At 28.8% G+C, this 14609-nt stretch overlaps 1 protein-coding gene across 1 annotated transcript in view; it reads left to right on the forward strand.

Annotated features, from left to right (window-relative positions):
• Nucleotides 1-1981: 1981 nt before the first annotated feature.
• Nucleotides 1982-14609, forward strand: part of LOC135963911 (uncharacterized) — a 40874-nt gene continuing 28246 nt past the window's right edge. Inside the window, exon 1 of the mRNA XM_065515918.1 lies at nucleotides 1982-2066. Within this exon, the coding sequence (XP_065371990.1) occupies nucleotides 2024-2066 (43 nt within the window). The 5' untranslated portion in view covers nucleotides 1982-2023. The remainder of the gene's footprint in view (nucleotides 2067-14609) is intronic.

Here is a 14609-nt window from a genome sequence, read left to right on the forward strand (position 1 = left end):
TTTATGAAATCTATTGATTTCCATGGCTTTTGGAATATTCTGCTAATTATAATAACCATAATATTTTATCTACGAATGTTTAACATTTGTGGACTATAGGGTTCCTACTCGAGAAAATTTTGCTGGGAATGTCTGTATAAGTTTTCTTCTTAAAGTTACAATATTCAAATTCGATGTAATGACAAAATTTATTGGCAAAATCGAATGATTCCATTACATCAATAGAATTTTTTATATTATAGCAACAGACAGTTAGTTAACAAAATAAAAAAAAATATTATTTTAGTAAAATAGTTTTATGCTAAATTCCCAATTTTTAATTTGATAAATTCACTGAAATTTATATTTATATAATTTGAAATAACCGAGTATTTTTTATTTCAATAAAATAATAACAATAATAGTGATTTAAATTTTTATATATCCAGAATTAAATTAGTCGGATTTCTTAAATCTTTTAAGAAAACAATAAACTATGTATTAAATTTGATTATATATGAATATGAATAACGTAGTTTTAATTAGAGTACGATTAAAAAAGCATTGGACAACTAAAGATATTGTATAATTCTGTTAAATCGTAGGGGAAAATCTATAAGGATTACTTATTTAATTTAGTTATTTTTTGCCGAAAATACCATCACTTAAGTCAAGGCTAAGTTTGATAAATACTATGGGAACTCTGCACCATCAATTTCAATGGTAAAAAATGTGGTTTACAGAACCAGACACCCAGTTGAGGTCTCTGCAGATGAAACAATTGAAAAAAAACACGATATGGTGTTGGCCGATCGGAGACTGAAAGTGTGGAAACCATGGCATCTCAGATGGCTCAGTGGTTTCAATTTTGAATGATCACTTGGGTATGATAAAGCTTTACGCAAGATGGCTGCCGCGTTTGCTCACAATCGGGTGCACACATGTGCAGTTTCCATGGCAAAAATCCATGAATTAGGCTACGAAATGCTGCCTCTTCCGCCTTATTCTCCGGATTTAGCCACAAATGTATATTTATTGTTTTCAAACCTGAATATGTCTCGGCGGAAAGAGATTTGACTACAATGATGAAATCATCTCACAAAAAATACCTATTTTAATGACCTCGACAAATACAATTTTTGTGAAAAATAATTAAAAAATCGGTGTAGTCGTGGTTTTTTTCTTATTTTCTTTTCGATTTTAAATATCAATCGAACCTGGATTATACCAGATAGTACATATATTGATGATTTAATAATGTTTGCGTTTATTTGGGGGCTTCGGAAAGTTTATTTCAACAGATATCTATAACAATCCGGAATATACATATATACTTTATGGTGTCGCAAATGGAAAATGTGGAAATGCCAAACGGAATTGCAAACATTCCACTCATGGTTAATGGTATAAAAACAACAAACATCCACCATTAAACCATTGTAGGGTACTTTTTAATACACAAAACTAAACTAAAGAGCAAAATTGTGAATTCAAAACAAAAGCGCCAAACTAGAATGGCTAGAAAATGAAAACAACATGAAAGAAAATTTTTTAATGTTAAAATTTTCCGTCAGGAAAAAATTGTTAGTTTTCAACGAATGCTCAACGCGACAAAACGTCTTGAAGTTACACACTCCACGAAAACTACAAAGCGACAGTGTGGCGGTTTAACGAATGAATAACGTGTTATAAATTTAAATAAATTAATGCAAATTAATTGAAATATAAAAATAAATTTATAAAAGTGCCTTTGAAGTAATCAGATTGCAAAATAAATATAGTTCCAATAATGAGAACACAAGTTTTAATATTTTGTTTAACCATGTTACTTGTTATTAGTGTTTTATAAAATTTCCCATAAGAAAAAAAGTATTAAAAATGTGACAAAATCAAACACCATGCAATTTATTAATAATAAAGAATATTAATTATTTATATTGTAAATTAATAAAACTAGTGCAATATTTAATTTTGGAAAAATAAATAAAAATAACAAGAAATGAAAACCGTTAGAAAAAAGAAATTTAATCGTAACGGCTTTGAAATGCTCACCAAACAGGCCCAAAGCAGATCCACTGCCTTTGAATGTAAGTAGAACATGGTTTGTTTAAAGCTCCCTCGACTCCTGCATTTCTTTTTGTTTTGCTTTTCCATTTCTTTTATTCAAATGTTCCTTTCATGTTTATGTGTATTTATTTCCGAATGATTGATACTGACACCGACACATGTGCGTGCGTGTGTACGTCTATCTGTCTCTTTCTGTGTGTCTTAAGAACATTGCCAGATTAAGGACTTTAGGAAGGTCATATTTCCAAGGACTTTTTGCACGAGTAATTTATGTTAAAGATTCGTGTGTTAAAGTTTCATAAATAATAATTCGTCAGAATATTTAATAAAACACCCTACACTGTGTTTGTTCGAATTAAAAAAAAATGTGTGAATTTTGAAAATGGTTATCAAATAGAATAAAAATTAATAAACTAGTTTACCTCTAGTTTACAGATTCCAAAAATAAAAAATGCTAATAGAAATTATATAAATGTTACCTAAAATTATTTGTTTTCCCTACAAAGCTCCTATTTTTATAAAGAAGTTAGATTTTAACTTTTTTCTAAAAATTATAAAAAAAGAAAATTCAAATCATGCAACAGATAAGATGCGTTGCGGTTTCCTAATTTCCATTATACTAAAAAATCTGTTCATTCCCGGAAATTTTTGAATACTAAATTAAGCCAAAAACTATTATAGTTTTGCAATAAAAGATTTAACACATTAGACTGGAAAAAATGTGTAATTCGTTTCAATAGAGAACTTTTTCAAATTAGAAATTTACAAATTTAAGCCTTTATTTCATTAAATATGAATATTCCAAGGTTGGTTACCGTTAAGCTACCGTTACCGAATTAATTACCGTTATCGCTAAAATAACGTTACCGATATAATTCTAAATTCCGTTACCTCTAAATACTGTTACCGTTATTCAACAAATAATTTTTTTTATTTCAATAATTGAGTTTATTGAAATCTGCGTGAGATTTGTATTCGTGCAAACCGAAATGTCTCTGGCAATAAGTACGGCTGAATTTGACCGATGACATGAGTTATGTTGGCTTTGAGGGCCGCGGTGGCTTATTTGCAAGCGAATTAAGAAACCGCCATAATCGCACGATCTTAGTGTCCAATGCGACATGAGCTGTGAGACACTTAGTGACATCCTAAAAATAAATGACAGCCAATTTGACAGATGTAGCTTCAACAATATTGCCGCTATCAACTGTCAAAGTTCGGAAGTCCCTGTATAATAAAACCTATGACAGCTTATTTTTAATTTTTGTAATCTTTATTAATCATTTAAATCGAACCGTAATTACCGTTACCGCTATGCTACCGTTACCGAAATTACCGTTACCGCTAAAATACAGTTACTGAAATAAACCAATATACCGTTACCGTAATAATCCAAAAATGCGTTACCGTTATCTTTTTACCGTTTTCCCGCGAAATTTTTTGTCTTTACAACTGAAAACTATTTTTAACTCTAATTTAAATCATTATTAGAAGTAAAATCATTATAGGGGTGTTTAAATCATTTAAGTAGTTTTCTAGGTAAATTTCAGATTATATTTGTCTACTTTATCGTTTTCAAAGAGTAGCTGATTTCAAGAAAAGTGAGTTCTGTCGGACTATTTATTAAGAATTGGCGACGGACTACATTTTCGATCTACACCAAGATCGTGTTTCAAAACTGAATTGCTAATAGAAAGAATAAGACCCCTTCCACACTGGGCAATTTAGTTGCGCAAGTCTCTTGTGTTTGTAGATGCCAGTGGTAATGTCGGGTTAAGGAGAAGAAAACGACTTACAATTGAATTTTAGCTTTACTAGGTTTTAAAGGATTCGAAAATGCTTTTTAATATTAACATTTCAAAATGTTTATGAGGTACTTGAAAAGGATATTACATTTAAAAACTGCATTAAACTGAATTTTAAATAGAGGCTAGAGAATTTGCAACTTAATGAAACTTTTGTTTTATAATCAAAATTTGTTTTCTTTATCCTTTTGATCAACGATAAAAACCAAACAATTTCCTTAACATGCAATACCATTCCTTTAATGACGGTTCATTTCAGCTCAACCTTTACAGATGTTTTTGCAGGATTACGTACATATACTATAAGAATTGTACTCGGATTTTGCAATTGCAATTTAATGATATCATTCCATGTTCGTATGTTGTAACATTTTGTTATGATGTTGTAAAATTTAAATTAAAAAATAGAAATATTATTCAATTTGTGAAAACAAAATAATGCAGCAAGAATTCTCTGGTGAGGTAATGAAAATGAATCAGAGAAACGTGTATATTGTAGATTAGAGTGTTCCATAGAACAACATTTTAATAATAAAAACATAATAATAATACAATATTACGAAAATTTTTGATACTAATTTAAATTGTATTTTTACAAATTGCACCGAGATCTGATTTTTTTCCTTTTGTGACATTCAGTTTGCATCGCCTGAGTGATATTCCCACAACAGATTCCCAAAAAATGTTGAACTCTGGACACTCTAATATACATATGATTACATGAAGTAATTAATCAATATGAATTGTTACTAGTAACAGGACACAATAATAAAAACTATACACACGGTTTCTCTATTAACAATGTACTACATATTATTAAACATTTATGATTTAATAATATTAATACATACTTGAAAGTTGAAGGTAAAAGAAAAAACTATACTCGTATAAATTAAAAATTGACAAATGGTCTCATGTATAAATAATAACTATTGCATTGTGTTTGAAAATGCATTTGGGACTTTCAAATTACACTTGAGTCTAGTTTGACTATAACACCGTACAACAGTCAAATTTATGTGACCTTTAACCTCCAATATTTCGCGTAATGTAAACTCGATTTATCATCGTAACTTTTATCATCATATTTAGGACAGTAAGACAAAGGTATTTTCCAATAGACTGACTACTCTGTAAATGAACTAAAATGCACTACTTTCCTTAGAAAATAGTCCATCACTTTTGGACCCATGGGAATCCCATTTTGTTGTATATTTAATGTAAAAAAAGAAACAAGTAAGAGAGCTATATTCGGCTGTGCCGAATCTTATATACCCTTCACAAAATTATACTTCAAAATACAAATTTTAAATATTTTTAGGTAAGCAAAATTAATTTTTTTTTTAATTTTTTTTTGTTAAAAATGTTTTTTTGAATTGTTATTATAAATTCTTTTTTTTTTAATTTTAAATGCGAGTTAAAAAATATTTTTTCCGATTTTGACCCATTGTAGGTTCAACTTATTATGGTCATATATACGTCGTTACAAAGGTCTTTGAAATATCTATTATTAGATATCCATATTGTCTATTACTATACGCAAAACTTATTCGCAAATAAAAATATTGTAATTAGAAAAATTTGCATTAATTGAATTGTAAGACAAACAAGAATTTTTAATTCTTTCATTTTTGCATTTAAAAAATAAGAATTTTCCGTAACCAAAGTGACATATAAACAGAGAGTTAGTTAATTGCAAAAAAATTTTATTTGCGAATAGGCTACGTATAAACGTAGTATATATTAATTACTTAGTAATCTAGATATATGTATGTAGGTTAAAAATCGAGGTTGTCCTGGGTTTTTCCTCATATCTCAGCCATTTGTGGACCGATTTTGCTGATTTTAAATAGCAAACTTCTCGAAAGCATGTCTGACAGAATTATTGAAGATTTGGATCCTGAAGATATCTGGGGTCTTCAGAAAATTGATTTCAACAAACAGACGGACAGACAGACGGACATGGCTTAATCGACTCCGCTATCTATAAAGATCCAGAATATATATACTTTATAGGGTCAGAAATGAAAAATGTAGAAATTACAAGCGGAATGACAAACTTATATATACCCTTCTGACGAAGGTGAAGGGTATAATAAAAAGAAAATATATCGGTTTTTGGAAAGAAGATATGTACTTTTTATAAAACTGAATCCTTTTCAAAGTTATTCAATTCTGAAAATTGCTATTTTGCTTGGTTTATACGTCATGAGCATTTAAGAGTAGAATCTATATTTTAAGTTTAGATAAAATCGAAGATTATGAATCGAATAGTCCTGCAGTTTTTGCATCCAAAGAGTTATAGTTTTAACAAAATTAATAACAATTACACTTGATATATCTCGATTTTCACTTTTACCACTTCAAGCTAAATATTGAACTCTGAAAGGGTTTAGCAATAAGAGAAAACAACATAGAATAATTCGAGAATTTTATATTCTATTATCTGGTGTAAAAATTGATTACAATATACAATACAAAGTTCAACTGTTTAATTAATCCTCGATATAGTTGCTGCACACAGGCATTTCTAAACGGCAAGTCCGATCGAAATAAAATTTCACGTGTGCGTAGCCAAGGAGTATTCGATTTTAAGTTATTCAATCGGTTGTCAAAGATTTTTATATTTTTGGAAAGCGCTCGACTAGATACATGATTGCGTGTGCTATTTGCATATCTCTTTATAGGCATTTCAAAATTTGGCCATATCTTGGTCTGCTTTTTAAAAATGTAGAGCGTACCTTTATACCGAATGGACTTCGATTTCTTTTGTTAGTTAGACAACTAAATTAACAATAATATACAAAAGAGCAATATTTATTATGGATCCAAAAATAAACGATTTTCAATAAAAATAATTCCAAAAATAGTAGATATTGGCTGTAGTTTGGGCGGAAAGGTGACTTAACTCTTTTTATTATTAAAAAAAAACTTTCTTTATGAACATATAACAATTTTATATTTTTCTGTAAGGTACGTTTATGGAGATTTCGATTATGTCGCCCCTACGACTTTCGGAAGTTGATCAAAATTTCAACTTTGGGCCACATGTTCTAAAATCCCAAAGCTGGGATCAAACAACGGAAAGCTATTATGGAAACCTTGATGTGTTCCCTATTAATTTCCAAAGCATTTTCCCAGCCCCGAAGAAAATGTGAACCCTATGGGCGAAATTGTAAAAAATACCATTTTTGGCATTTTCGCTCCAATTTTCAGGAATTTGCCTTTTTGAGAAGTTTTTTTTTACAGTTTGTTATTTAGATTGACAAATTTAAAAAACACGTTGAAAATTTCATTGAAGTTTGTTAATAAATAAAGATTTTATTACATATTTATTGAGTTTCTAAAATTAAAATTTGTATTGCAAATATTAGGAACATTTGATCCACATTTATTCCGAACTAATTATTTTTTGTTTAGAGTAGTTAATTTTTGGTGTTAGAAAAAAAATTTCAAGTCAAATTTCAAATCTCATTAGATTCAAAAATATGCCACTTTAACCCAGATATGCCGACTGTACTACACGTTTATCAAAATACCATTTTTTTTTTGTTCACATTCTTAGTACTCGCCAATACCTCATGGGAGATTGTGTGATCGCATTATTTTTTGCTACTATTTTTGAGTTATTGAATTTTTAATTTATAATATTTTCAAATTGCCAATATTCAGTCATTATGGACATATCTCGTTTGTACGGAAAGTAAAATTTTGTACATTTACAAGTGAATAAATACTATATTTTTTTGGAATTTATATTTATGAAGAGTAGCTTGATTGTTATATGCATGAATGTTTCATTATTGCGTTTTAGTTTTGTTGATGTGACCCCAATGTCCACTTTTTTCAATAAATTAAAAAAAAACTATATTTGTAATGTTTTTTATTTCTCATTTGCTTCCAAAATAATATAAAAGTATGTACTTTTAAAATGATCAAGCTCAAGCAGTCGGCATATCTGGGTTAAAACTCAGTTTTTTAAAAATATTTAACTTTTTCATATTAAAAAATTTTATTCAACAACAAACAAGTCAATGGTTCTGACTAGTCACATTAAAATATGAAAATGTGCAATATTTTTTATGGCTCACAGACATGGCTAATTATCAAAGAAATGAAAGCAAAATTCTAGAACTTTAAAAATCGTTCCCTCTGAGATAGATATTCTACCAGAACCATATCAAAAGAAGACCTATGGAGAACTAACCACCAACAGAACAGAAAGATAAAATATGGATGGATTGGTCACACTTCGCGAATACCCTACGATGATCCTCCCTATGCTGCTATTGTCTGGAGGATCGCAAACAACGTGGCGGCGAACTGTTAACGAAACCAGCAAATTGTTTAACAAATTATTATTACTAGTACGAAACAGAAATATGTAATTAAGCTCCCAAACATGATGGATGGATTGTAACAAAAATAGGTGCTGTTCAACCCAATGTACATCTACAGCGCTACCTATAATCTTATTATATAAATATTTGAAAATTAACAAAAATCGAGAATAATTTTGAAAGAATCCCAATTTCTATGTCCCTGTTAACAAATCGGACACGTTCAGCAGAGATACTCATCGCCTTAAAACATACTAAACTATGGGTTATATCAAAAATCACAAGGTGACATCTTGTTATCGACATTTTTTAACATGAGATAATGATGCCAAATCGTATCCGTATAACGGAGTAATAGTTTGGCATGACGAAAAAATTTCAATTTCAAGGTGTCAACATGTGACCATTATTGACATTTAAAGCTTTTTGTTTTGTCTTTCTAACATACATATGTACATACAGAAAATCTATTAATTATTTTACATTCATTAAAATTGTGCGTTTTATTATTTGTTTGTTTAATTTCTAAAAATCAAATAGAATATGTAGTTTATCAGATACATATGTATGTATATTAGTTTTATATTTGATGAATGTTTTTCTCGGATAAACAAAATACTAATGAAAACAGATAAATTGTGAGTTTAATTTGTTACAAAGAAAATTATTGTTATGCAAATGTTTGAAACATAAAGTAAACATAATAAATAGAATAGGGTGTTTTTATAGTAGTAGCGAACTACAGAATCATGGATATGTTTACATCCAAAACTAAAACACTTTTATAAAATTTTAAGAAAATTCAAAATAAACATATTTTTCAAGAAGATATCAATGTTGGCTAAGCCACCATTATAAATAAAATTAACGTTACCGAAATCAGAAATCTACAGAAGTTAAAATATATAAATATATACCAACTTTTGCTGAATTAATAGAGTACGACCGCATCTCTATTCAGATCGAAACCGAACCTAACCGAACATAATATCCGCACAAAAATACATTATTTGACATAATCCGAAACAAACCGAAACTTTTTAAATGTACTATTAATTTCCCATAATTTAATGAGGGAAAATTTTTCTTGATGCTGTTTAAATATTCTTACACATTTTACAATAAAATATCTAGAGTCCTTGGATTTGATTTATTAAACACAATACTTGTTTCCCCTTTAAAAATCCATAATTTATGTTTTTTTCTTTATAAAAGTTTCGGTTTCCGTATGTGTCCAAATTTTGAATTAGGCCGATATTTGGAATCTATATAGTTCATACAAGCAACATATGGTCATAACAAATTTATTCCATTCTGATTTGTCCGATGCAAGACGTCAAGTATATGATGGTCTCCCTCTTCTACGGTAGACCGTGCGGATTTTGTTCGATAGCGTGTCTTGTGATATCGTTAATCAGCTTTCGCAGAGTATGCCCTAACCAACGCCATTTTCTTTTACGGATCTCGACGTGTATGGCAGTTTGTACCCATAGCCTTTCATAGGATATCGTAACCGGCCATAATATTTTGAAAATTCTCAACAGGCAGCGATTTATGTAGAAAAAAGTACTTAAAATCAATAACAACCGTATTGAATCAATAAAAAACATTAACCAAAGTCTAGTAATGTTGAAATTTTTTATTTCAATATGGAACAATATTAATTTAAAGTTGAAAATTCTTGATTTATCGTATTTCAACATAATTTTTCTATTATAGTGAATGCACAAATCATTAAATTATTTAAAATTTTTGTAAATTTTATTGATAATTTACTGTTACCGAAATAACAGCAAATATCGTTACACATATTAGCTATACCGCTAACCATAGAATAAACACATAGAACGGAAGGAGAGAGTAATATATATCGAAAAATTACTCTCTTTTCACACATACGGGTGATACAATAACAAAATACATGCAATACATTCTCATGAATTAGGTTTTTGACAACAGACTTAGGATTTTGGCTCTCAGTTACATATCTAGTTGTTGTCTATGCCGCTAACCATGATTTCTCGTTAAAATTTTTTATAAAACTTGTTCTAGAAACAGAACAACTTCATATTCTTTAACACTTTATTTTGAGAACCAATTCCAAAAGATGTGGAAAAAATATCCCAATCAGTGTTCTTGATGGGTGATTCGAAATTATAAAATCTTTAGAATATTATTAAATTTAGATAAAAAGTACACATTTATTTGCTTATTTATAGCATTTTATAAATGTAATTAGGGATTTAATTTGTGAAATGGTCCAAAACACTCGTAACACATAGCGTTGTTGTAGCCTGAACATATCATCTTTGTACACTTTTCGATACCAAGTGAAGATAAGATGCTCTACTGGCATATTGGTCTAATAAAATAAAAATGGAGAAAGTCGGGAAATATTTGGACCCTCTGATGTTAAAAAACTGGAGCAAGGTGCGTAAAAATTTTTAAAATTTAAGTTTCAAATACGAATATCTCCTAAGGTATAAGAGATAATTGATAGATACTATAAGGTTTTATATAGTGCTGGACGAGGAGATTCTTTATAATCTTTGAAATCGGAATACAAACTAATGAACTTCTAAAGGATTTTTAGTAATTAGTTATTTAGAACTATGTACACCATTTCCAATTGTATTTCAGAAGTTTCTAAGTGTATTTCAGAAAATTCCAATTAAATCTCTAATTATATTTCAGAATTTTCTAAATATTCCACATATATTTCAGAAGTTTCCATTCGTGTTTTGGATCTTTACAATTTTATTTCAGAAATTTCCATTTCTATTTCAGAATTATTAATTTATACTTAAAAAGTTACTAATTGTATTTCAAAATTTTCCAATTGTTTTTCAGAAATTTCTGTTTGTATTTCAGAATTTTCTATTTGTATTTCAGAAATTTCCATTAGTATAGCTATTAGAATTTTTCTAAAATACAAATGGGAATTATTGAAATACAAATAGAAAATTCTGAAATACAATTGGAAAAATCTGAAATTGAAATGGAAGTTTCTGAAATACAAATAGTTGCACATTTGTTAAACAAATGCTAATTAAATTTATTTATCAAAATATTAAATTTGAAGACAAAAAAAAAAGTTTGAAACTCAATCCGAACAAAACATTGGGAAAAACTAGTTACGAAGGTGACAATTTCAAGTAGAAAATATTGATTAATTGATTACATAACTGTAGCAAGAAATAGATATTAGTTTGGTAACAATTCCGTATAACTTGTTGAAAAGTTTTTGCTTGAAAATTAATGTCATGATTAACAAACATGAACTACGCTCGTTCGTTCGCAAATTGAGTTCATAACCTTAAAAGTAAAAAAATCACTTTTTGTTGAAAGTTTCAACTTGAAACACCATCAAATTTCCAAAACAAAATTAAAACAGTTCGAATTGATTTCGCTCAACATCAAGCAAATTTATAATAACCTAGTAAATGAACTGTTTAGACCAGTGCTTCCCAACATGGTGCTTAGGCAACACATTTAAAATTCTTTTTTGGAGGAAATATCAGATTTGATAGTAATATTTATTAAGTTAATGTACTTATCTCATGGTATATAGGAGTTAGGTGGACTGTGGATATCTGCATGTATCCTTATAGACAAAATATCTCTTTATACAATTAGGCCCTATGTTATGTACATAGATAATATGCATGTCTAATAAAAGACATATGCAGCTATAGAAATTCGGATCCAAAGTGGGTAAATTTCGGGGAAAAAATATTTAAATTTTTTTTTACAAAAATTGTTTTCTACCTTAAAAATATATTTATCCTAAACTATACTTTGGGGAAGGTTATATATACACACAGTTACTAAAGTATACGTACGATTGACTTTTTGGACCCTTTTTTAAAAATCTATATATTTAAAAATACAAGGCCTGACTCATTCACTCACTCACTCACTCATGACTGATGAGTCAGTGAATCAGTGAGTGAATGAATGTATTTTTAAATATATATATTTTTTAAAAAAGGCCCAAAAAGTCGATCGTACGTATACTTTAGTAACTGTGTGTACATACATATGTATGTGTATTTCTCGCTTAAAAGTATTTTTGGGAGCACTGAAGATTTTAAAACCAAACAAAAAAGATTGGGAAGCACTGTTTTACATGACAGACTAATAATTACATATTTATGTACATATCTATTATTTTAAGTCAACATATGGTGGAAGCAAATTAAAGGTAATAGAAAATTTATTAGATTTTGCTGTACAATTTAAATGCAATAAGAACAAATAAAACTAATAAATAAGAACAGAAACAAATTCCCAATTGCAGTAAATTCGGTAGCGGTAGTGGAGCAGAAAAGTTATTTAACGGCAACTTATCCTTAGTTGAATCAAAAAGTCGATTTTTCCAAGATTATGACAAAAAACATCAGTATGATGGAGAAATCGTGAACAACATGTGTAAGTTAAAAGCAAGGTTAGCTACCGTTACCGCTAAACCATCGTTACCCCAAAAATAACCTTTCAGCTCATCTACCGTTACCGTAAAACTCAATTACCGTTACCGCTAAAATACTGTTACCGATATAATCGTAAATAACGTTACGATTATTCTATAAATAATTTTGAATTATGAAACAACTAATTTTTAATTTCAATAATTGGGTTTATTGAAATATAGAGAATTTAAAATTGTAAATTTTATTATGTAACAATTTAATTCAGGTTGAAATTACCGTTACCTAATAAACGTTTCGAATCTGTAGCCAAAATTGGTTAAAACTATTTAGAATAATAAAATGAATACAAAAATTATTAGTCTCTAAATAGTACTTTTGAATTGTGATAGACTTTCAATAAGTGAGCAATATATTGTTTGATATCATGGTCATACTTTTTCCCTCAGCTATATCACCAATATGAGTCTACCTTTATACTTACCTATCAGATGGCTATTTAAATAATACTCTAGAACATTATAATTTTAATATTTTTAAAACAAACCTCTAAAATACAAAATGGCACTGTGGTGTAGGTCATAAAATGGTATGTACTATGTATATATAGTAGGGTGGCCCCATTTGTATGGAGAAAAAAAGAAGGATTCGATGTTCCCAACTAAAATTAAACTGAAGTTTATTTTAGAAGATAATTTCTCATTAATTGTTATGATAAATATTTGTCTAGTATATAGACTGGGGGTAAGCAATTTTCATGTCGATATCGAATGCGGTAATTCGGCCCAGAACAAAAGTCCTCAGATTCGGTATCAGCTGTTTGACTGACTCCACCTTGTATAAATTCGCCTTGGTTGGAAGCATCCATAATTTTTTTAAATTTTTTTTGGGCGACCTTAACTTGTATTATTATAATTTATTGCGTGCATTTTACATTTAGTTCTCAAAGGCATTTATTTTTCTTTGCTGCACATGTGTTTATTTTGTATCATATGTATGTATATGAATTATAATTTCTTAACTCTATTTCTAGTTTATAGCCACCCATAAACATGGTTGCCAAACTAATTAACTTCACCTATATGACTTTCGACATCAAGGTCATCAATGATACGTAGATAATTGTTATTGTTATTTTTGGTTTTTAAAATGGTTTTTCGACCAACAACAATTAAAAAAATAAATAAAAAACCAAAAGGAAAACAAGGTGTTCCACATGAATGTTTTTCACATGATAGCACACAAAATACATGAGTTTGCACATATGTTATTCTCTTGATTGGATTGAGTTTTCAAAACCCCCTATTTTAATAATATTGAAAATAAGGAATCAACATACTCTAGCACAAATTTAAGACAATTCTTGGCTGCAGTTATCCTAATAGATCGTATGTAAAGCAGTAGCCACCTTTAATAACATTACTTATATAAATTTTAAGATCGTGTTCTACGTCTATTTCATTACATCAGTCGAAAACATTTTCAAACAAATATTAAATATAAATATTAGAATTTATTAGCGAACATATGGATTGCGAGTAGAGTATCCAAAACCGAAAACCGGTCAACCGGTTTTTTCATCTTTGTAAACTCGGCCGGTTTCGGTTAACCGTTTTTGTAATGTTATAATGAAATATATTTTCTAAAGCTTATTTAAACATATTTTTGAAAAACTTTGATACCATTTTTAAAAATATTGTTTTATTTTATAGAAAATGTTAGCATTTGACAATATTTCGTAAAAAATATAAAATAATTGAATAAACATAGAGCCTTAAGAATCAAAAATTTTAAATATAAACCGGTTTTTTTTTAAAGACAAAACCCGAAACCGGTTAAACGGATTTTTTAAAAGACAAAAATCAAAACCGGTTTTTTTAAAAACACACTTTTTCGGTTAAACCGGAAACCGGTTTTTAAAATTTGCCGGTTTTTTCGACACTCTAATTCCGAGCCAAAGAACTGCTCATCTTTTGAGGCCAAGAAGTCAA

This window comes from Calliphora vicina, chromosome 1 (genome assembly GCF_958450345.1).
Source record: "Calliphora vicina chromosome 1, idCalVici1.1, whole genome shotgun sequence".
Taxonomy (NCBI): Eukaryota; Metazoa; Arthropoda; class Insecta; order Diptera; family Calliphoridae; genus Calliphora; species Calliphora vicina.